The sequence below is a fragment of the Sebastes umbrosus genome, chromosome 22 (genome assembly GCF_015220745.1).
Source record: "Sebastes umbrosus isolate fSebUmb1 chromosome 22, fSebUmb1.pri, whole genome shotgun sequence".
Classification (NCBI taxonomy): Eukaryota; Metazoa; Chordata; class Actinopteri; order Perciformes; family Sebastidae; genus Sebastes; species Sebastes umbrosus.
Window position 1 is genome coordinate 13,617,121 of NC_051290.1, and position 23,484 is coordinate 13,640,604.

At 41.8% G+C, this 23,484-nt stretch overlaps 3 protein-coding genes across 4 annotated transcripts; 1 reads left to right on the forward strand and 2 right to left on the reverse strand.

Annotated features, from left to right (window-relative positions):
- The first annotated feature begins 7,002 nt into the window (after positions 1-7,002).
- On the forward strand, positions 7,003-11,388 carry si:dkey-19b23.8 (low density lipoprotein receptor adapter protein 1). Its single transcript, XM_037759364.1, has 3 exons — positions 7,003-7,276; positions 8,775-9,509; positions 9,760-11,388. The coding sequence occupies exons 1-3, from the start codon at positions 7,261-7,263 to the stop codon at positions 9,846-9,848; spliced, it is 840 nt and encodes a 279-aa protein (XP_037615292.1). The 5' UTR covers positions 7,003-7,260; the 3' UTR covers positions 9,849-11,388.
- A 191-nt stretch (positions 11,389-11,579) lies between these two features.
- On the reverse strand, positions 11,580-15,720 carry si:dkey-19b23.7. The gene is made up of 8 exons (XM_037759363.1): positions 15,521-15,720; positions 15,170-15,241; positions 15,027-15,098; positions 14,722-14,930; positions 12,909-12,972; positions 12,651-12,816; positions 12,216-12,413; positions 11,580-12,043 (listed from the first exon to the last, which is right to left on the reverse strand). The coding sequence occupies exons 1-8, from the start codon at positions 15,533-15,535 to the stop codon at positions 11,916-11,918; spliced, it is 924 nt and encodes a 307-aa protein (XP_037615291.1). The 5' UTR covers positions 15,536-15,720; the 3' UTR covers positions 11,580-11,915.
- A 1,062-nt stretch (positions 15,721-16,782) lies between these two features.
- Positions 16,783-23,476, reverse strand: man2b2 (mannosidase, alpha, class 2B, member 2). Of its 2 annotated transcripts, none has more exons than XM_037759348.1 (19): positions 23,268-23,476; positions 22,066-22,212; positions 21,721-21,826; positions 21,456-21,628; positions 21,131-21,246; positions 20,802-20,979; positions 20,461-20,659; positions 20,185-20,375; positions 19,921-20,092; positions 19,692-19,828; positions 19,275-19,552; positions 18,924-19,115; positions 18,604-18,847; positions 18,411-18,521; positions 18,133-18,325; positions 17,650-17,796; positions 17,438-17,550; positions 17,197-17,301; positions 16,783-17,076 (listed from the first exon to the last, which is right to left on the reverse strand). In XM_037759348.1, the coding sequence occupies exons 1-19, from the start codon at positions 23,391-23,393 to the stop codon at positions 16,975-16,977; spliced, it is 3,030 nt and encodes a 1,009-aa protein (XP_037615276.1). In that variant the 5' UTR covers positions 23,394-23,476; the 3' UTR covers positions 16,783-16,974. The 2 variants fall into 2 exon arrangements, with proteins under 2 accessions (XP_037615276.1, XP_037615275.1); XM_037759347.1 differs by having other exon boundaries at positions 16,783-17,078; positions 17,184-17,301.
- Between the last annotated feature and the right edge of the window lie 8 nt (positions 23,477-23,484).

Consider the following 23,484-nt stretch of genomic DNA (forward strand, 5'->3'; position numbering starts at 1 on the left):
AGTCGGTAAAGGGCTTGGATTTACATGACTGAATCCGGTCACTTTCACTGGAAGGGCAGCTATTGTCTCACCTGTTTACTGTTTCACAAGAATGCCAGCATCATGTATTATTTGTACTCCAGCATTTATTTTGACATCAACCCAGTTATTGTTTTCTGCTGTACATTGCCAAGAAAAAGCAAAATCAGACCGGCAATACCTCATCCAGAGTAGGCGCGCATGACCACGCCCTCTTTTGGGGGAAACCAAACCTGTGTCCCTTTTTAGACGGTGACAGCGTAAACAGAATAAGTTGAAACATGTCTCCAAACTTCTATATTAAACAAACCGCTAATAACACTATGCCAAAGAGTTGCAGTGTAGTTGGTTGTACCAACAATAAATCCGAAAATCCTGATCTCTGATTTGTTCCCCTGCCATGTCCTGCCATGTCCCTGCCATGGTTATTTACAGACAATACTTAGCCTGAAGGGACATGACGGCAATCAACCTTCATTTATCAAGGTATCGCGAATGCTCAGGTTCAGGCAAGGTCGCAAAACAATTGTTAGACATGTGTATAAAGCAATCGTTTGTATAACAAGACATTAATGCATACAAACTTGTCAAAAACTAAAATCCAAACATGCGTCAAATTGCATTGAAGTCAATGGGATCTTCGGTTGTCTTTCCCCCAAAAGGGGGTGCAGCCCTGACTTTTTGCAAAGTACTTGTATATGCCGATCTGATGTGTACTCAGAATGAGGACACATGACAGCTCAAGATTGACAGACAAAATTATGCTACGCACCTGCGGCAATTACAACCCTTTAATTGGACTATTTCACACGCTTGCCAAATGGGACACTTGTCATACCAAACATACACAAAAAGAAAGAACACAAACTAGGACATATTTTTGAACAGCACAGTGACCCATAAATCTGCAGTTATCATTCCTGTTTTCACATCTCCACGCCAACGGTCTCGTGCAGGTAGACGCTCTGCTGGAACAGACTGTATGTATGGGGGTGGACAAACCACATCAGTACAACAGTTATAATTAGACACGTTGTTGTTATTACATTTATTTTGTTGCCAGCTTGCATGGTTGACTGTAGAAATTGACCTTAATCTGGAAACACTTCATTCACTTTCTCTTTCTTTTCTTTTTCTTTACGCAAGAAAGAAAAACAAGAAAGAAAGAATAATATGGCAAAAGTCCCGGCAAAGCTAAGCAGCAATTACTATGAGTTACAGACAAACAACATAAGACAGATAACACAAGATATGCCACAAGATCCGAATTAAACAGATATGCAAGTATAAAATCTTGAATAAAAATTGTGAGTACAATCAAGGCACCTTAAAACAATACAAGAAGAGCCATCTACCCATAAAAATAAATAAGACCAATAACTTAATGAGGCTAACAACAATTCTTAAGGACCCTAAAATATTGATAGCCATATATGTTTTATTATTTACTACCAAAATGGCAATGATACTTTATGTGCTGTAGAAATTTTAATTCGAGACACATCACATGTGTCGTTTTGATTAAATATTCGACACAGTTTTGTCTGCACATCAACAGGCGTGTGGGCGAAATATTGTTAATATTAAAAATATAAAAACTTCTGCTTATAACTCCCACAGGACCGTCCATTCCCCAGTCTTTCACCCGATGTCATCTTCTTTTAAATGAGGCTGGCCAACATGTTTTCTGGAGCTCCACATTTTTAATTTATAATAGCCTACAGGTAGATGTGATAAGCAACATGATGTGATAGAGATTGTACGGGTTGAAAACGGTCAGTGTGTCACGATGGGAAAGCCCTGTGTTTAAAGGGGTCAAAGTAGTGAATATAGTGCCACAGGTACGCCAAGTGTACCTGGCCACAAAATTACTAAAAATGCATTTGGCACGGGTCCCGACACATTTGGCAGGGCACATAGCGTTGTGTTGCATACCACAGTCACATAGCTACCCTTAGGCTATTATAATTATAAATGTAGAGCGCCACAACAGTCTGATCCTGTTTGCACAAAATGTAACCTGCAGATCTGCGGTGCAGAACGTGCGTAATTGTGCCGCACGTGCGTAATTGGGGCTTGACGGCGAACAACACTCATTCCAGTCATGGTACATATCCACAGCCTCCGTTCTTTCCACCCTTCCCGTTCATTGTCTATGTAAGCAGCCGTGCAATGCATTCTGGTAGCGTGCCGGCGCGATTCGAGAGACGGACCGTCACGTCGCCCGCTCCTCATTTGCATAAAGTTTAGGTCTAGACTACTTTACGCAAATCAGGGGCGTCCGGCGCAACTTGCCGCCTCTGGAAACTCCCGATCTAAAGTAAAGACAGAGTCAGCATCTGCTTGGCTTATTTCTGGCATACAATGTTTTCAGAATCATATTTCGGAGAACCATTTTCATAATATAAGAGAAGAAAGTTTCTTGTTATTGCTAGGAAGCGAGGCGATTCCTCGCAATAAAAAACACCCCTGTGGACATGTACCATGAGGGACTGCAGCCGGGTGCACTGTGCTGGCTTTAGATACACTTATCTCGTGCGCACAAATCAACTGAAACGTGGCAATGTTTTAATTAAACTGAGGCCACGAATTACTATCTTGTTTGCACAAATGAATCAACACGTAGGAACGATTTAATTAAATTGAAGGGACAAATTATATCTCATGCGCACAAATGAGTAAATTGTGGCCTCAATATATATATTTGTTCTCTCCAAGGCCACTACCGGGCTCTTTAAATAGCTCATTGGAATGTTTTTGTTTGTTATGTTAGATATGTAGCTAGAACGTGACTGACTGCTCCGGTAATTATCACGTGAAGCTAAGAGTTAATGACCCACAAGCACTGGTTGTGACGATGCCAGGTACGGATTGTGATGTGCTTTTTGCTTCTATGGAACTCAGAGATAGCAAACTGGAACGCTGTCTTCACTGTTGACAAGCCTAGTAAATGCCATTGATATTTGAGTTACAACAGTTTAGAAAAAGGGAACTGGGCATAAAATATTTCTACCACGGATGGGTGGGAGCTCAGTGTCAATTTACTTCCTAAATTTTATGTGTTTGCCCTGTTTCAAACAATAGCACTGTTACAACCCTCTTAATATGACTACCAGAGCAGAGGTCACGACGCTGTGAATATGCTGGAAACTGTTCTTAGTGAACCAGATAAATCAGTAAACCACGCTTCTTGGAACAACACCTGTGGTCTTTAGGACTCTGTTTCACTGGAGTTGTGATTACCTAGTGTGATTTAAAAGCTAATCTCATCACAAAACACTTTAGTTTCGCTCCCTCTGCGACTTGCTCCTGTTTTGTTAAAGAAACACTATGCCATTTTGTTCCTCGAAATCCCCAAATTTCCACCCAGCTCAGGTGTGAACTGGTTTGACTTTCACCAGTCAAGGAGCAGTTTTGTCCTGACATGTTACTTTCGTGAACCATTCCATTTGCATCTCGCTGTAGCAGTCGTAGAGATTGTCTTTGTTTCTCCACAATGACTTTCAATGACCTACTGGGAGGATTGGAAACTTGCCTGGTTTCTGTCAAAAGTAGGCTAGCCATTAAGAGACGTGGACTAATGGCTGCCAATTAGTTTCTGAACAACTGGGTGTGTCTGTAACAGCAGCACCCACGCCCACTCATAATAATGTGGCTATTTGTTGAATTGGCTAATTTGTGGAGCCTAAAAAATGACTTTGCTCTGATTCTGATGGATTGACATTAAATAATTTAAAAAATAATAGTTAAATTGATGGTTTATATGCAAATTCTTCTGCTGCAGGAATATTAACAAAACTAGTCTGCAGACATGCTAGCAGCTCTGTGAGGCTGTGCTTTGGCACAGTGGTACTTTAAGCTAAATAGTAACATCAGCAGACTAACATACTCACAATGACAATGCTGATGTTTTTAGCAGGATATGGATACAATTTGGATGTGATGATGGTGAAAGATGAAAAGTTACATTGATATCTGAACTAAATGTCATGGCATCTGATAGTTCTTAGAGGCATTTCAATGAAAAACAAAAGTGTCAACCTTATGGTGGTCACCAAAGTTATTAGAATACATCTTCTAGGAACTATGTGTATCTGTACAAAATTTGGTGTATGTCAGGTCAGGCCAGTCGTAACAAAAGTCGTATGAATGCCACGATAATGAGCAAGGCATTTAGCGTGCAATAAGAACGCCTTTCTTGCTTTTGTCATCTGTACGCCATGTAGTCTGTAGTCCAACAAACACACGACTTTTAACCAGAAGACCGGTGTTCGAGACCGGTGTTTTGTAAGTTACATTAGTGACTTTTGTGTTTTTTATTGAAGTTTGTGTCTTGTTTTCCGTACTTATTTTACGTTGTTTCCGTACTCATTTTACTTAGTTTACATACTTATTTTAAGCCCAACCATGAGGATATTCCTAAACCTAACTAGTGGATTTATTGCCTAAACCTAAGTGAGTGTTTTTTTGCCTAAACCTAACTGCAAACGTTACCGTAGTTTTGTTGCATGGCATACAAATCATACTCGAAAAGCGGCGTACAAACGACACACGAAAAGCTCATGACATGCAGAATGTCTGTGTAATGCGCTATTTATACGCCTTCCCGTGCGATTGGGTTGATGTTGATATTCCACTGAATAAGGGAAAAGTTTTACAACATTTTATGGCAATCAATCTGATACAGTAGTTAGATTGAGTGTCTTTAGCATGATACAATATTGCGAAACAACCAAATAAGCCTAAAAACACAAGGTACTGTACATTGGCTATTGCTTTTAATAAACCTGTACAGACCGCAGCTGCACTCCTGCCTATGCCACGGTTTGGATGCTGACTGTGTCGTTGCTGCACGTTGTGAGATACGTAGGGAGGGTGGGAGCCTGTCTGAGATGCTCCATTATGTCACCGGTGCCCCAAGAATAGTTCCAGTGTGTCCTGCGAGGCGCCGAGGCGAGTGTGACGTTCAGAACTTAACTGTTGTTGGGTCGAACCCAGAAGAAACAGGGGCCCTACTGTTTCCACACATCAGGCACACCCAGCCACACACACATACAGATGCACAGACGCGTACACACACATGGAACCGTTTAAGGTTTCCCTTCTGCCACTGTTCAAAATGCCCCCAGAATAAACACTTGAAGCAGATCTGAACCAGTGAGACCAGTGAACCCCATTAGAGATGGGCTGTGACGCAATGTGTAGGTAATGAAAGGTAGTGGGTTTCAGATGTTTCCTCACCCTTGTTTTCTACATATACTCGTAGTAGGTAATGTGAAACTCTCACTTGGTAGAGCATACGTACTGTATAGCGTCATGGGCTTGTGAATATATTGTCATAAGAAGCCTTCATTTTAATGATAATGCAAAAATATAACTTTTATCACGATTCATTTGGACAAATCTTTTCAATTAGTGCTGAAATAATTAGTCGATCATTTGGTTGTTGTTTTTTTTTTAAATATATATTGGGTTTTGAAATGTTGATTGGACAAAACAAGACGTTTGAAGACGTCAGCTTGGGGAAATTTTCATGGCCATTTTTCACTATTTTCAGATGTTTTAATAGACTAAATAATTATAATAATTATTATACTAATTATTGCAGAGCCCTCGATTAAAACCTTATTCATTTATTAATTTTTTTGACTCGGTTACTGTGTATTATGGGTAGGGGGGGAATCGATTCAGCATTCCTCTGTCTTTGACTGACGTGACTTTTATTCTACACTTTTCTAAAGGCTCTGTAGATTTATTATTTCAACACAGTCTCATGGCAATTTGTGAAATAGTCACAAAAATTAATCTATTTGATTCCTGTAAATAGACACGAATTTCCGTTTTTTTCGTGACGCTCAGCACGACTTTCAACAACTCGTGACGCACGTGTCAATTTCTGCTAAAGTCTTTTAAAAATAAAACTTTGTTAGGTTTAGGAATAGATCGACTTGGTTAGGCTTAGGCAACAACACTACTTAGTTAGGTTTAGGAAAAGATCATGGTTTGGGTTAAAATAACACCAGAAGTGCCGTAACTTAAGTACGGAAGTTCTGTGACAAAAACTACTTCGTTAGCTTTAGAAAAATATCATGTTTTTGGTTAAAATAACTCAGGAAGTGACGTAACTTAAGTACGGAAGTTACGTGGCAAATAAATCAACTTTGACTTGTGGTTTCACACAGGACACGAACATAACATCTCCAAGTTTTTTTAACCCACCCATCCACCTCGACCTCCTCCCTACGCGGTGTTCGCTGCTCTTTATACTTCCCGATTTACAACGCGACCATCACGACCAAAAAGTGAAATTCGTGTCCATGTACACCAATCAATACATTACATTTCGTGACTACGGACATGGAAATCAATAAGACTTTTAGTAAGACCCAATTTGCAGTCAAACATTGTTCAAACCCACAGAACTTCATTCAAAAAGTGGAGAGCCCAAAAGTTTCCAGAACAATACCAAATAAGTCAGGCTGAATATATTGAGGGGGAATTTGCAGGAAATGATGCGCAAGACATCTAAAACATTTCCAGTTTAATAAACCATAAAACAGTCTGAATAACTTCACTCAGTGTAAACATCATATTTCCTTCAATAAAGAGCGAGATACAGCATTTGTATTATAGAATACATGTCACACATTGTGAAATCAGTTGATTTAAACCTACTTCAGGTGAAATACACTGGAAAAGCTATGATAAGGGGTGTGTACACATATGCCATAGATCTTCCTTAAAACACCAATGCCAGTAAAAGACAAACATGTGTGCCAATTGTTATCCATCCTGCCATGTATTGTAAACCTCTCCTCTATTGTAAATCAGTGAAACCTCTTTCTCTGCTCACACACACCAATCAGCCTCCTCCTCCTCCTCCTCCTCCTCCTCACTGATCTCTGACACTCAAGTGCTCGTCCTCGTGTGTGACGTGTGCGCGCCTACGCTTGTTTTAAAAAGGTAGTCCCGGGAGCTGTCCGACTCACTCCACTCAGCAGGGAGAGCGAGAAGAGCATGATCCAGTCTGCACATAAACTACAGTCTCACCGACGTTTCTTTGCCGATCTGAGCTCGCTTGCAAAGCCGATACGAAGAGACGACTAATGTGTTTTATGTTAATCGACTTTCAAGCTGGTTTTGCGTAAACAAGAAGGATTAGCACACCTGCACCTGCAAAGTGTGTTTAAAAACATCACTGAGTTCTGCGGTTCACCTGAGACGCACGAGGACATCGTTTGCATGAAACTGTGGCCAGGTAAGACACTTTATTTTTTTGTGTAAAGTAATGACAGTTTTAAAACAACATGCTACTTTAATTATTGTTTCGTGCATATTGGTAATAAGTAGCGAGAAATGTATGTTTTTTTAGACAGTTGTCTTAGGGGCTCGCCAAACTACACTCAAAAATCTGCCAATTTAAAGTTATCTCGCTTATCTCTGAGACTATACGTCTCACAGTATATGTTTTTAGCTGTTTAACTAATCACTAGGCTCTGTTGGTTAATTCGGCATACATTTTTTTTAGCTTCATCAATTGCTTTTTAGATTAGGTGAACCAAACTCATAACATGCATGTTTCATCTACTTTATATGGTGCATCCTGGAATGAAGAATGGATCCTTAATATAACCTCTTAGTTGATATTTGTCTGTACATTTATTTGTAGTGTGTTTTGAAACATATTTAAAATATAGTTTCGGTGCAATAATCCCTCAATATGATACAGAATAAAGTTAAATATAATCAGAAATGTTCTGTCCACTTCCAAAGTCTCCTTACAACAACAACAGGATGGACTGTTTGGATGTGACAGGTTAAAGGATAGCTGTTTATTATCACGTGAAGTTACTTTAATGCACATGATAAACCCATACCTGGATTGAGATTAGTTTAATTGAGATTAGCCTTGTGCCCAGTGGCAGGGGAAATCAGTTTTGCACAGTTAATATTGGTTTAATGCAAAACACATAGCTATTGCTGTGTGTGTTTGTTTCCAAGTGAAAGTGTGCACATGTTTGTAACCCACACGTGTAACTGTGTGTGTGCATGCCCTGGGTTGCCCGAGGCTCTAGTTCAACTTGCATCTTTTTCATGATGTGACACACTCGCAAAGGCACGCCATTGTTTAGTTGGAGAAATATTTAGGTGGGGGAATGCAAAGCTGTTTCCTGCACAGGGGGTCGACCTAACAATGGCCGCCACCTTGGAACAGTCGGTGGTTTCTCTCTGCAGCTCACTTCTGAGGAGCTAGGATGTTGAAAGAATGTCCGAGAAAAGAGAAAGGGTGGGGAAAAAATAAAGTTGAACACAATAGGGAACAGGCAGTTCTGTGGATTTGTAGGATGGGAGACAATGGGAGGCCAGATGTGGACGTTGCGTAAGACGTGAGTTGGCAAGGTCACCGAATTCTTCATATGAGTGTTTGGCACAGGGTTGGGTTTAAAGATGGCAATGTACACTACCTGTGTGGGTAACCTGCAATTTAATATTGGCATGGAAACATGGGAATATTAAATTAAAGGTACATAGTGTCCATGACGACAAAGACAAACCTGGCGGGTAAATATTTAATAGCTGGTGTCTGTGGTAAATGAATATTCCTTACATGCGTCACCTTCGTAACTGATCCTGTATGGTGGCCTTTTGTTTTGCAGTACAAGTTATGCTGACTGCATGTTTTCCCCACATCAAGAACCTGTCCCGCTCAATTATTCATCTGCTAACGTCACTTGTCTTTATCTGCCTCGTTTCAGAACAAAGCAGTGGATGCAACTACGCTCCATTTGTAGAAGAAAGGTGGAAGAGTGGACGAGGCTCTGAAGAGGACCAGCTGACCACCGGCGGAGACGACTCTGCTAAAGTTCCCTCCAAACCCAGCCGGAAGCACACCATGTCCCTCACCCCTTTCCAATTCATGCAGACTCTCAAGAACTCCCCTGCCGCGCTACGTCGCCGCTTTCGCCGCGACCGCACGGAGTCTCTATCCCACGGTGACCCTCTCTTTAAAGTCCAGTACCTGGGCACGGAGAAAATCTTCTCCCTGGATCGAGAGCAGGCCCAAGACGCTATTAGCCACCTGCTGGACGGTATCGCCAACGGGAAGAAGCCGAGCAAAGATCACGCCCTGGTGGTGCGCCCGAGATACATCGAGGTCAAGGAGCTGAGCACGGGTCGGCAGCTCACTAAGACGTACCTGCAGGATATCGCGTACTGCGCCGCGGACGCCAACCGGCCCAACGTCTTCCTGTACATCTGCAAACACCAGGGGCAGCAGCTGCAGTGTCGGGTGTTCTGGTGCAGCCGGGCGGAGCGGGCGCTAGACATGACGGCCTGTCTGGCGCATTCCTTCCAGCGGGCGCTGAGCGACTGGCAGCAGAACGGCTTGGCCACGCTGCACCCGGGAGAGACGAAGGGGAAATGTGGGGAGGACTTGTCCAACTCTCCCGCCAACACCAAGAGCTCCACGCTGCCGAACAGTCTGGGAAAAGGTGAGAAAAGGAAACCTAAAAAACATTTAGTCCAGCAAGCACATTTAATGAAAAGTAATTAAAACCAAGTGATGATGTAGGTCGCAGTAAATAAATACCGTCACTAACTAGGACACTTTAGAATCAAGGTCGACAAACTAGTGGAGCTGGTTGGCTGTTCATAATAATTAACATCGAAACACCAGCGTTCAATTTACATTTGCAGCTGTCAAGCCACGGACTCACCACCGATTGTGTCTTTTCTTTTCAGCTCGCTGGAAGAAGAGGGGCAACTCTGTGTCTCGTAGCCCCCTCAAAGTCATCACGAGAAGAGGATCTGGCTCCGACAGCTGGAGCTGAAGCCCTGTTTTAACCCTTCAGACATGATGGGACAACATTAACCTGACGACGACCTCATGGATGACCGCACCGATGGGAGGGAGGGAATGACTGCAAGACTGAAGGAAGGACAGAAGGGGATGTGACCACATTTGGATGTATGAGGACATGTGAGAGGATCAGGAAGCGTGTGGACTTGAAGGTCTTTGACGCAGCAAAGTTGACTTTTGCAAGAGTGGCTTCCGATGTAGCGCAAAAACGCTGTTGACGGCTGCCCTTCTGTTCACCTGTCAACAGCTATGTGAGGACTTGTGACTGGTTCATTTCTGTGGTTGGCTTGTTTGTCTTCTTGACACATAAGCCATCAAAGAGACAATTAAACCAACAATGACAGCAGATGTTGGCCAAATGATCCACAGATGACAACCAAAAACTGGAAAAAGACGACAAGAGCTTTTTTTTTTAATGAAGGCTGATTTTTTTATTTAACTGACATTTTTTGACAGGTCATGAGATTTCTTTTTTTATTAGAATCTTTTTTTACCCTGTGGCACTAGTATGTTTCTCTTCCTGTATTTTTTTAATCGGATGGACAAAACCTCCCTTTTTTAATCTACGTTGTGAGAGTTTTGGCCAAGATTACATAGATGTCAGAGGGAAAATGCACTGTATTGTGTTATAGAAAGGGAAAGTAAAATTGATTATAGTCTGTCATTTCTGACAGATTTAATTCCTAGTCAGGAAATCAAGTTTCCAAAGAGGTCAGTAGCACCTGCATTATAAATGGGGAAAAAATAGACTCTAGCAGAACCTGCAGGGTCAACAAAATCCTCCCTCACCCAACAGCAGCATCCTGCAAAACAACAACACAGATCCCAACTGTCCACTGCCATGAATTATTTGCCTTTACGTGGAGAAAAGCACACTCAGCCATGACTTGCCAGTTTGTTTGTGTCCGAACACTGGGAACGCTGTGTTCCCATGTGGAGCCTCTGTGAGGAATTCGCGTCCGTGCACCTGCATTCCAAATGGAAGGGGAAGGGAGGGGGGAATTTGACCAACGTCCAACCATGACTTTGCATATTGAGCAGTTAGATGCTACAATGTGCTTTTTTAACGCAGAGCCTTGCTCACATTCACAAAGCCATAAAAGGCGCCATAACTACTTTAAGTTAAAGTGACGGTTATAGGATGTGTGCGGTATTGCGTAACTCATGATGGTGCTTTCTGTTTTTATGGTTTACAGGATTAGTGGTACACCCTGGGGCTACTATTCACTTGTCATTTTGTGTTTTTTCTGACCAAAACTAAGCTAGCGATGTCGCCTTTTTTTTAATTTTTTTAACAGGAAGGGTGTTTTTGACTGATGTGCCACGATGTTTTTATCAGTTCATTTTTGTACTCGTGATGTATCTTTTTCAAATACAAACGGCGCAGCCCCAATCTCAGAAAAAAAGGGGTTAAAGTGCCTGCTATTTTATCAATGTACTGTTTTTATGTCATTGTACATATTTAATTAAATATGTATTTTATGAAATATTAAAACCTTTTATACAACATTTTGTTTGTCTCTTAAGTGTTTGTTTTCTGTAACTTTCAAGAAGACTAATGTTTAACCAGCTTTAACTTTGACCCCGATTCGCTCCACTTTTAAAATGTTATATTTGGCCTGAAGCCGTCAAGTGTGTGTGTGTAAGTGTGTGTGTGTGGGAGAGCATGACTGAAGGGTTTTTGGGGTGGCAGGGCAAGACATTCAGAGAGGTCCTGGAATGTTTAATCTCAGTCATGTGACTCATTTCCCAGGGTTATTCTTCCAGTGTTTTTACATTATCAAAAACTCCTCATACACAAGACTACTTTCCAACTGTAGTAAAGATACAGATACTGGACTGTGTAGCCTTGAAAGAAATAAGTACAGTTTGTACCAATAGAGTGGTCTCTATACGAGAACACGCCACAACACAAAAAAACAACCTCAATAGTCCTTTTGTTCACATTTGAACCTGAATTTCCTGTCTTTTTTTTACAACAAAAAGTCAGTTAAAGTGCACTGATGGTATCTCATCTGGATGTGGATCATTATCGTAGTCACTCCTCTCCAGAGGACCCCTGCACTGTGGGACTAACTGCCGCCGACCCGGAGCTCTCCCTGTGTTGCTGTAACTCCAGCAGGGACTGGACGTGGAGACGCCTCAGAGGCTTCACCTCCTCGACCACTGAAAGGAGAAAAAACTATTGTCAAAAACTGGTCACTGATGCCCTAAAATCCAAATGTGGAGTGTGTAGAATGTAGCTAAACAGCATCACCTGCTGGCTTCAACAATGATTGTGTATTAAAATCAAATGATGTGCTGTACTTTCTCTATGACTCTCAATATGATTTCCCACCTTTGTCGTAGTGCAACTCGTCCCGGTTTCCGTAAACCACGTACATCTCCAGGAAGTTTAAGAGAGCGCCGGTGACGAGGAAGCGGTCGGGGAGGGGAAGGCTTTTGATGTAGCGCATGTCCAGGGCGAAGGGGTTAGATGGAGAGGGCACGGTGCACAGACACACCAGCTCACTGATGACGTCCCACACACGAATACCTGAAAAACACAACTGAAATTGTAATAATCATTTGTAAAAGTCTAGCAGTGTATAGTAATCATTCTAACTAAAGCACCCAGAGCTTTTTCCACAACCCTAATCCACCCCAAACAGTAGTCTCTAAGAAGGTTAAACATCTGCTTCTGATTTAGCTTGTGGAAAATGTTGTAATTATTCAATCTGCACAGTGAAACAATAGCCGTCTCATGTTTGGATTCCTCACATTGTTTCCATACCTCGCGTCTGCCAGTCCGCGATGGACTTGAGTTTCATGGGCGTGTCCTTGACCATCGAATCGGTGCCTCCGATGTTTACCAGGCGCTCGTGATTGGAGCGTATCCAGGCGTAGGGCCGTCCGTACTTGACGTAGCCGGCCAATAAAAACAGAGTGCAGTTCACCTCCTGTTGAGGGACAAAGTGGAGGACGTGTGTGAGACATGAGTGAAGTCGAGTTAGTGGTTTGGAAAAGTGAGACTGGCTGAAGAAGCACTCACAGGCACTGCTATCTCTCGTTCACTGGGAGAGGCTGGGAGGAGATGCTCCTCGATGCTGGGGGCCCTGAGGACAAAGAGAGATCCACCAATGTGTTTGTGTCACTGTATGAGTCTATCACACGAGTTTGAGACATCTGCACCTGGGAGCAGTAAAGTGCTTTGTTGAGAGCTTACTTCATATTTACTTAACAAAGAGGTTTATTGATGTGTCCCATAACCCTATTTACAACAATATCAAATTGAGAAAATCAGCAAATCATCACATTTGAGAAGATGTAATCACCATTTTTTTTCCTTGACCAAATATTGAAACAATTAATCGATTATTAAAATTGTTGTCGATCAATTTTCCGCCAATCTACCAATTGATTTTCAGCACTTTAAAGGCATACTCATTCAAGGTGGAACCGATTACGCTTGTAATACAAACGTGAGCTAATGTAGTCATTTTGTGTCTTTGTAGTCATTATGTGTCTCTTTGTGGTTGTTTTGTGTCTCTGTCATCATTTTGTGTCCCTTTGTTGTCATTTTGTGTCTCTTTGTGGTTGTCTTATGTCTCTTTGTTGTCATTTTGTGTCTCTTTGTGGTTGTCTTATGTCTCTTTGTTGTCATTTTGTGTCTCTTTGTGGTTGTCTTATGTCTCTTTGTAGTCATTTTGTGTCTCTTTGTGGTTGTCTTATGTCTCTTTGTTGTCATTTTGTATCTCTTTGTGGTTGTCTTATGTCTTTTTGTAGTCATTATGTGTCTCTTTGTGGTTGTTTTGTGTCTCTGTCATCATTTTGTGTCCCTTTGTTGTCGTTTTGTGTCTCTTTGTGGTTGTCTTATGTCTCTTTGTTGTCATTTTGTGTCTCTTTGTGGTTGTCTTATGTCTCTTTGTAGTCATTTTGTGTCTCTTTGTGGTTGTCTTATGTCTCTTTGTTGTCATTTTGTGTCTCTTTGTGGTTGTCTTATGTCTTTTTGTAGTCATTATGTGTCTCTTTGTGGTTGTTTTGTGTCTCTGTCATCATTTTGTGTCCCTTTGTTGTCGTTTTGTGTCTCTTTGTGGTTATCTTATGTCTCTTTGTTGTCATTTTGTGTCTCTTTGTGGTTGTCTTATGTCTCTTTGTAGTCATTATGTGTCTCTTTGTGGTTGTTTTGTGTCTCTGTCATCATTTTGTGTCCCTTTGTTGTCGTTTTGTGTCTCTTTGTGGTTGTCTTATGTCTCTTTGTTGTCATTTTGTGTCTCTTTGTGGTTATTTTGCCCATTTTTGTAGCCGTTTTGTGTCTCTTTGCAATTATTACGTGTCTCTTTGTGTTTTTTTTGCACCTTTTAATAGTCGTTTGTGTCTGTTTGTGGTCATGTTGTGTCTCTTTGTGGGTGTTTTGCCCCTTTTCATAGACTTTGTGAGTCTCTTTGTGTCTCTTTGCAGCTGTTTTGCATCTCTTTGTAGTTGTTTTGGCCTCTTTGTAGTCTTTTGGTGCTTCTTTGTGGTCATTTTGAGTCTCTTCCTAGTTGGTACGTGTCTTTTTGAGTGACATTTTGTAAGTGAAGGCCAGGGGGGCCCCTGGGCCTGTGCCCGGTAGGCCCATTCTGTTATCCATCCATGATCCTAGGCTACAGAATTACAGTCATCAAATGTAATGGCTTGCTCATCATTTCCACTTACAGTCCATGTAAAACTACCTGTACTGTTGTACAGGACTAACAGGAAGTGATGCCAATGAATGTCAATCAAGATGCTACCACATGAGCCTGTTGCCCAATATCAGATTTGAAAACATCACAAATATGATCACACATACGTGTTTCTTTTTCCAGACACACATCAATCACCTGACAGTCTGTGGCTGCGTCTTGGTGTGTGGTGTGTGCGACGGAGGAGGCTCTCGTGGGCCTGGAGGCTCCCCGGGCAGGGGGGAGCTGCTCCGGCTGTCCAGGCTGGGGGAGCTGCTGCTGGGGGAGATATCGCTGCTGTTACAGCTGCTGCTGTTGGACGAGTAGGAGGAGGCTCTGGAGACCACGAAACCTGGGGAACGCCAACCCTGCGGGACAGGACAGGACATGGACAGGTTCATTCATACAGTCACTGATGATGATGATGAAAAATACATGAGGAAATACAGAAGTGAGACACTAACCAGATCCTCATTAACGACCGTCAGCAGCAGCTCCTCCTTCCCTCTGAGCCAAGGCTGGAAGTATTTAAAGCCCTGCAACACAAACAAGATTATACAAGTAATAGTTTGATGTTTAATCTAATCTGCATGTGCAATTCACTGACCTGTAATGATCCAAGTAAAGCCAGGTCACTTAGAAAGTGCTGCAGTTTCCTCCTCTGCTCCCTCTCCCGTTTCTATTCACACAGAGGATGCAAAAAGGCAAAGACACAAATTAGCACTAAAAATCCTCCCATCAGCACCAAACCCAGTCCAGTATCCTAGCAACAACACAGCTTCCTCCTCGCAGCATCCTGCATCCTCTATGGACAATAAAGACGTCACTCGTTGTAATAAACGATGCACAATAGAGACAATGCACACATTGGGTGCAACAGAATGCACCAATATAATCTGTCCATTGCGATCCTAAATCAAACCCCCTGCAGCTGATACATGAAGGATGCTGAACTCACACTGCAGCCGCTCATCGTGGACCAAACTGCAAACGTCGTCTCCTTCACAGGCGATCATGACGTGTTATGTGCCAACACTAAACCCTCACATTGTGCTGTTTACTTATTGTCCTGGTTAGCTGCTACAGACTGTCAGACAGAGAGGTTGTTCTCCTCGGGTGTTGCCTTCTCGATGACAGCATGAAGCTGGTTTGGTGATGGTGATGAGAGGCCCCTAGTGGCCATGTTAGAGCACTACAGGTTTAAAGCTGAGAATAAAGTCATACTATTATGAGAATAAAATCATACTATTATGAGAATAAAGTCGTAATATTATGAGAATAAAGTTGTAATATTGTGAGAATAAAGTCATAAGTTTAAGAGAATAAAGTCATAAGTTTAAGAGAATAAAGTCATAATATTATGAGAATAAAGTCATAATATTATGAGAATAAAGTCGTAGTATTGTGAGAAAAGTCATAAGTTTAAGAGAATAAAGTCATAATATTATGAGAATAAAGTCGTAATATTATGAAAATAAAGTCACAAGTTTAAGAGAATAAAGTCATAATATTATGAGAATAAAGTCATAATATTATGAAAATAAAGTCATAATATTACGAGAATAAAGTCGTTAAATTATGAGAATAAAGTTGTAATATTATGAGAATAAAGTCATAAGTTTAAGAGAATAAAGTCATAATATTACGAGAATAAAGTCATAATATTATGAGAATAAAGCCATAAGTTTAAGAGAATAAAGTCATAATATTATGAGAATAAAGTCGTAATATTATGAGAATAAAGTCACAAGTTTAAGAGAATAAAGTCGTAATATTATGAGAATAAAGTCATAATATAACGAGAATAAAGTTGTAATATTATGAGAATAAAGTCATAATATAACGAGAATAAAGTTGTAATATTATGAGAATAAAGTCATAAGTTTAAGAGAAAAAAGTCATAATATTGCACTGATCAATTTGAGATTGTGCTTCCATAACATGTCCTCTTTCAGACTAGTGCAGGGGTCAGCAACCTGCGGCTCCGGAGCCAAATGTGGCTCTTTAGCAGCTCTCCAGTGGCTCCCTGTGGATTTTTTTTAAAAAAGAGTTGAAATGAATAACTGTTTATTTGTTTCCATTTTTATTTTTATTCATCATTGTTGTAGGTCTACTTAAAGTAGAACATCATTGTTGTAGAAACTTTACAAGTTTTCAGAAAACTTGTAAAACAACGCTGGTTGGTACACCAGCGTCAGTGAAGTCAGACATTTGACCAAACATGACAAAAATAATCATTTTATTCAGGGTGAATCAACAGAGAGAACGCCAACACCTCATCAACGCATCAGTGCTTCTCAACAAATTAACATCATGTGCAAAAAGAATCATTAACTAACAGTGTAGCAAAGTATCAAATCTTTAAAATCATTCTCATATTAAGTCTCTTATCTTCACAGAAGATGGTTCAGCCTAAAAGTTCCTGGAGGCAAAATGAACGAAGAAGGTCCTGATCTCTTTGGGCGAGATGGTCACAGTGAAAGCTTCATCTCTGCCACTCCGACACCTTTTGTCGTCTAAAATAAAGAAAACACAAACAATAAAGTATGTAACTGGTATTTCATATTAATGTAAGTCTATTTAAATGTATTTAAGTGCCAAAAAAACGAAGTCTTTCCCACTTGTTTTTAAGTTATCTGCAGTTTTCCACTTCCACCTCTGCAGACTGGTGATATTCCAGGTTCCTGTGAGAGAACGCTCCTCCAGCTCTTTTACTTCCCCGATGCCCCGCAGAACATCCTACTCACACAGGAAATGACAATTGAAAGAGAAAAAGATTACTGGTATGTAAATTATATTTTAAAATGATTGAAATTCAAGACTTTCCTCTTGCAATACTATGACAATAATATGGAGATTTCTTTTTTTGTTGCACCTTCAAGTTTATGGTGACTGGCTTTGAAAGCTCGGGGTCTTCTCCCTCCTCGAAGAGATGCATGATTCTCAACAGGACTCGATCGTAGTCTGGCTCCGAGTGCAAGTCCTTACCTAGAAGTATATGATACAAAAAAATACACTTTTCAGAATTTAAATCCCAGAACAAACAGATCTATCAAACCTCACAGACGAGCGTTTCTAACAGCTGACCTGAGTTTATGTGGCTGAGGTGAACGTCGTGATCAGAGCTGTAGTTCCATCCGGGGATACTGAGGCTGAGCAGGTGGAGGTTGGGCGGCAAGACCACCAAACGCACGGGAGAACTTCCTCTGGGTTCCTTCTCCTGCCAGGGCCTCTCTGAAGTGTGCAAGTGAAAAAAACTGTGACTAATAAAAAACAAAAAATAGCCCCGTTTCGACTGCAGGAACTTTCCCCCGGAACTAGGAACCTTTTGAGGAACTCATTGCGTTTCTACCACAGGGACCAGGGGCTAAATTAAGTTCCGGGGTCATTTTACCCCTCAAAAAAAGGGCGGGCACACTGAACTGCAGGCTCACGAGTGTGTTTAATCTTAGCAGGTCTTTAGGCCGCTATGGAAACACAGACAACAGTGGGCTGAAGGAACCTTTTAGAGTAGTCCCGGGACTAAAATTACCAGGAACGTCTTGGTGGAAACCCAAGATAAGCACTCACGAGGTTGGTCTATGGGCATGATGACGGGTCTGTGCTGCAGCTCTATTGCCTCCCTCTGGTAGAGCCTGGAGGTGGCGCTGATGGAGCCCAGCATCATCCACAGTGTGGGCCTCACCACCGAGCTGTCGTTGAGGGTCAGGTTGTAGCCGAGGCTCCAGGGTAGGTTGTTCCAAAGACGGCGATGGAGCATAACCTGAACGGGGGAAAAAAAAAAAACACAGGATGTTGACGTGTTTCTGTGTAAGAAAACTGAGAAATACGTGTGTGCCTTTTGGTACCTCTAGCTGTCCATTGGCTTGGCTGGACACGCCGTGAGCTCTGTCGCTGACGAACACCAGTCTGCTGAGGTCATCCTCGATGTAGGCTGCCCGGACCATGGGGTAGTAGTTCTGCAAAATGCGCATTATATAGAGATTATTCTACATATTCTAATAATACCCGTATTTGTTTTTAATAAATCCAGGGACTTACTCTAGCTAAAGTGTTATCAGTGAACTTCCTGTATGTCCTCTTCATCATCTGATAGCCGTTGTCATCTGTGTACAGGGTCCTGTTGTTCTTCAAGGAGGAGCTGGTCCTGAGGACGACCTCTGTGTTCATATGGAGGGGGCCCAGCCAATACGTCTGCTCCAGCCTCAGACACCGCGGTCTGCTTCCAAAGCATTCTGGGACTCGGGTGGTGATGGAGTAAGTGTAGTCTTTATCACTTTCCTCTCTTAGAAGATGCAATATATCAATGTCACAATTAGGGTTCATTTTTACTGCACTACATTTTGGTTGAATACACCCACCTGTAGAAGAGCTGCCTGATCTCAGTCACAATCTTCCCGGGGATGATCTCCATCTCCACGGCCTCGTAGGCTCGCACAGCTGACCCGTTAGCGCTGAAGATGTAGTTATCAGAGATGGGTCCTGCTTTTACGTCTCCGTTTGCGTGGTATTCCCAGAAATCCTGCGTCATCCTCACTCTCCTTTTTTCTTGACTGCAAACGATGACACAGAGGACAAAGGTCAGAGTTACACTGGCAAAAGGGAAATGCATCTTTATGAGCCACATAAATACTTAAACTACTCCCTATGCATAATGCAAATATGACTTAAGTATATCTGCACGCGGTGGAACATAATCTGTAAATTCTTACAGATGAGTGATGCTGTGCAGTAGATTTGTATCCTGGTCAAACATCAGCTTGTAACATTCGCTCAGAACAGGCAGGAGCCTCCTCCCTGTTTTCAGTGAGTCCCGGGCGTTACGTCTCTCAAACGAAACCCCTTTAGCTTCGTACGTCCAGCCACACTTGGACCTCTCCGAGCATCGCTTCTCAGAGAACTTAATCAGGTATTTCCTGTGCTGAAGGCCTCCGAGTTCCACCGTGATGAAAAGATCGTAGGTCGCATTGGACTGTGCCGACCTCTGGATCTGTAACAGACAGAGGAAGATATCATCATAGTATATATGATTTTTTCTCATCTTTTCGCTCTTCTCTACTTAAAGTGACATAGTTCAGACGACATTTAAACATTTGTTACAGTCAGGTTTCATTAAAAAAAACAACAACCTGTGCAGGTACAGGTCGTCCGTCATCATCAAACACGGCTGCAGTGGGGAAGGTTACAGTGAGGTTGATGATGGTGGTGGTGTTCCACGCTAATGGGTTGTAAACGATGACATGTTGCTCCAAAGCCTGATGAACACCTGGCATGAGCAGATGAGGAGCTAGTGTTAGCGATTTAGCTCAAAGCACAAACGATAGCGTGTCGATGTAAGCTGCGGCAAAACGTCTACACCTTTCCTGCGGTAGCGGCTGCCGAGGATGCTGGGTATGTCGAGGTTGTGGGGCAGCAGGAAGAGCGCAGCCAGGAGCTCCTCCACTCCCATCATGGCCTGCATGAGATGCTGCAGGTACATGTCCGCCACCTTGGGAGACTCGGTACCAGTGATACCATCGTGGTGCTGAACCTAAAAATTACACATCAGTAAATAACATTTTCTTGAACGTGAGTGGACATCCATTTGCTTTATTTTCTGTTTAAGGAGTCAAATAGTTTGACCTCTGAGACAGCCCAGCGAAGCGCCTTCAGTTTATCCAGGGCCCAGTCTTTCGCTACAGGTCCGTCAGGGAAGCTGATTCGATACCGGGTGAAAAGAGTCTCCGCTGCGTGCAGCTGGGAGCTGGCCTGTCGCGCCACTCCTTTCAGGACATTCCTGGAGGCGTAAAACCCTGTCCACGCCTGGTGCGGTTCTACGAAATAAAATCATCCACAGTAGAAGAAAATTGTGTTTGTTTCGTACTTTCATATTATGTTATTTAGGATGCAGATTCTCACCAGTTGAATATGGTAGGAAATCTTCACTCCCACGGAGATCCCAGACCAGATTTGATTGGTGGATGGTTTGGAAGTATTCACTAAGAGTGGCGTACTGGACCGTCACCCCGAACTCTTTGCTGTTTTGGTTGATGAACTTCATTAGAGGATCCATGTTGTTGAACTGCACGGATGAGTTGTAGAACTGTTTGTCGCAGCCCTGAAACACGAGGAGAGTGCAGGATATTTTAGTTACATGTTCATCTACTAGTTAGGTGCACAAAGAAGCAGGGGTTTGTCGAAGAAACACTTTAAAAACTGATGCTTTGACAATGAATTAAAAGGATTTTTTATTTCCTCACCCATGGCCAGAGCACATTGTTCGTCCTAAACCATGCAGCCCTCTGCTTGATGTTCTCCACCATAGTCTTGGCGTAGGCATGTACGGTCTCCTTGGTGACGGGCAGGCTCATGTTGGGGTAAACTCCGTTTTTAGGGGGATCGGGGAATAAGGCAACCCCGTTCCAATAGAAACCAGAGCTGAGACATAAAAACATGTTTCCTTTTGATGAAAAAATCCCCAGTTTGTCTTTTCAATAATACTAATTTTATAGATATGGAATTATGGTGAAATTAATAGTAGGTCAAGAGTTCAAGGCACTTCTGTCTGTTACCAATAAACATGAACTACCTGTTGGAGAATGGCAGGTGGGATGGGGTGCAATAGCTAAACTGGTCCATAGTGTGAGTGAAGATCTGCTGCTTCTCTTTCAGAGAGGGAGAACCTCTCCATACAAACTGTAGTTTCTGTACCAAAAAAGAAAATAGCTTAACAGCATGCTCTGACTATTTAGTACCATTTTAAGGTCAGATTGACAATGGCAATTTACTTTTCTGATGATAGTGTATAAGAACAGCTCCAAAAGAAGTGTATTCTTCGGGTCATCAGCGTGATCTGTGGTGTCGTTTGTACAATTTTGAAATAGTGTTCCCTTCAGTGATAGGCGTAGTAATACCTTGTTTTTCTGCATGGTGTCTTTGAGGTCGTAGTCAATGCGGGAGATGAGGTGGGCGTTGAACCCAGCCAGGGCAAAGAGCACTGGCGTGGTCGCCGAGGCTCCAAATGGATCCACGTGCCAGGAAAACTGAGGACGCACCCCGAACGTCTCGTAGAGGAAACCGTGTCCCTCTGAGACAGCACATAGAAACAAAAAAAGTCCACTGCATGTCTCTCTTTCTCTCAAACTGACATTTACAGTGGCGGGAAATGTGTTGCACTACCTGACATTTGTAGTATCTCGTCGTCTAGATCGGTCACAGCCTCGTCGTGCATCACTTGGCCCCCGAGGACGAACTCAAGTCGACCCTCTTTCACAAGCTGTCGTACCTAGAAAGCCAACCAAGCCATAACTTGTTAAATATTCAGTGTATTTAAAGGGTCACTTTCAAGGCTGTACAGAATGACTGTAAAAACAGGGATGTAAACAAGGATATCTCAGCATCTGATGCACTCTTTTTGTAATCTGCAATGCAGGAGTATCCCTTTAAGATAATTTAGTTTGTAGGTGATTTATTGAGACTATCTTGTATTATTTTATGTCGTATTGACCCATCATGTGTCCTTACTTGTTTCTTATGGGAGTCTGTGGCCACGGTATCCCACCACAGTCGAAAGAACTCCTGCTCCACAGCGATGAACCTGCGGTCTTCATCCTTTGACAGCTCCTCAGTCACACTGGTGTACACATTGGCTGCATAAGCATGCATACTCTCCTATGGAAAAAATACACACTCACACACATGATGTGAAATGAAAAATACACACATTGATCAACAATACGTGGGAAAACAGTGGTTTGGTGACAGGAAACAGGCTGTACACTATATGCTTTTACAAAAAATTGCTTGCTCCTGCACACACTTTCTCTCTGATTTATTAGTCAATGTTTCGGTCAACAAGGATCTTCATCAGGACATTAAGAAGATACAATCTTGGTGTGTGTTATTTTAAAACACCACCAAATCAATGTGATTGGACGATTGGAAGTGCCTGCCATCCCTATTGGTTGAGGAAGTGACATCATCACATATCCATTGCACCATGCAAAAAAAACAGGAAGAGAAGAGAAGAAAAGAAAAATACATGTCAAACAAAGAACGTCAAACATACATCACTATTGAAGGAAAACACTAATAATCTTACCATAAATTATCACATGGCACATGATCATAATTATATAAAGTTACACATTAAAAAAACACTGCTTGGTCATCATTACAATTAAGTCTCTTAAAGGGTCATTTAATTGCTGTCTTGTAATTGCTTTTCCCCATGTTGTCCATGTATCTGTTTTTATGTTTTTGATTTTTTCCCACTCACAATGTTGTTTGGTTACGATTGCCCAGAAGTCATTATAGATATTTAAATCAATATCCTCCTCACAAACACTAACCATACACTTCCACACAACACACACACACTTATCTTTTTTTTACATATTTACTGTATTGTTATTGTTGTTATTATATATATCTTGTCCTAATTGTTTGTTATCACTATTATGTAGTCATCTTATTTCTTTATATTAATCTTGTCTCTAGGTGGAGGCTTCAGATAAGCCCAGTGGGGTTTTTTGCCTCTTCCTGCACTTTATATTATTATTTTTTTGTTATGTTGTATAGTCTTAAATTGTGCAAATAACAAATAAACAAGTAGAAGTTCTTCATTTCACAGACACACACTCAAATCTAATTCATCATTGAGCCCAAAGTGGTACACAAGCACTATATGCTTGTCAAGTTTAACACCTTATCAATAAGAAACCTACCTGAATAGTGTACACCCAGCCAACATCCATGTGACTGTGGGGAATTACAAATGTTTGGATTGGCTTGTTTTCTCCTGCTGAGTAACAGCAGCAGAGAAAAAACACAAAAACTGCTAAAAATCTCATCGTTTTTAAGCCTCTAACTCTTTCAAATCATGACATGTGACATGTTCACCCAGACTTCCTTATTATTGTTGTGCAGCACCATGTGATTCTG

Bases quoted from the DNA above. Each gene is read 5' to 3' on its own strand.
- si:dkey-19b23.8 (XM_037759364.1), top strand. The intron at 9,510-9,759 runs GTGAGAAAAGGA...TTTTCTTTTCAG, and splicing joins GCCGAACAGTCTGGGAAAAG to CTCGCTGGAAGAAGAGGGGC.
- si:dkey-19b23.7 (XM_037759363.1), bottom strand. The intron at 12,414-12,650 runs GTATGGAAACAA...TGTGTTTTTCAG, and splicing joins CGCGGACTGGCAGACGCGAG to GTATTCGTGTGTGGGACGTC. The intron at 12,044-12,215 runs GTGGGAAATCAT...TTCTCCTTTCAG, and splicing joins CGAGTTGCACTACGACAAAG to TGGTCGAGGAGGTGAAGCCT.
- man2b2 (XM_037759347.1), bottom strand. From the start codon at position 23,393: ATGAGATTTTTAGCAGTTTTTGTGTTTTTTCTCTGCTGCTGTTACTCA. The intron at 22,213-23,267 runs GTAGGTTTCTTA...TTTTTTCCATAG, and splicing joins GCTGGGTGTACACTATTCAG to GAGAGTATGCATGCTTATGC. The intron at 20,980-21,130 runs GTAGTTCATGTT...TTTATGTCTCAG, and splicing joins CACCTGCCATTCTCCAACAG to CTCTGGTTTCTATTGGAACG.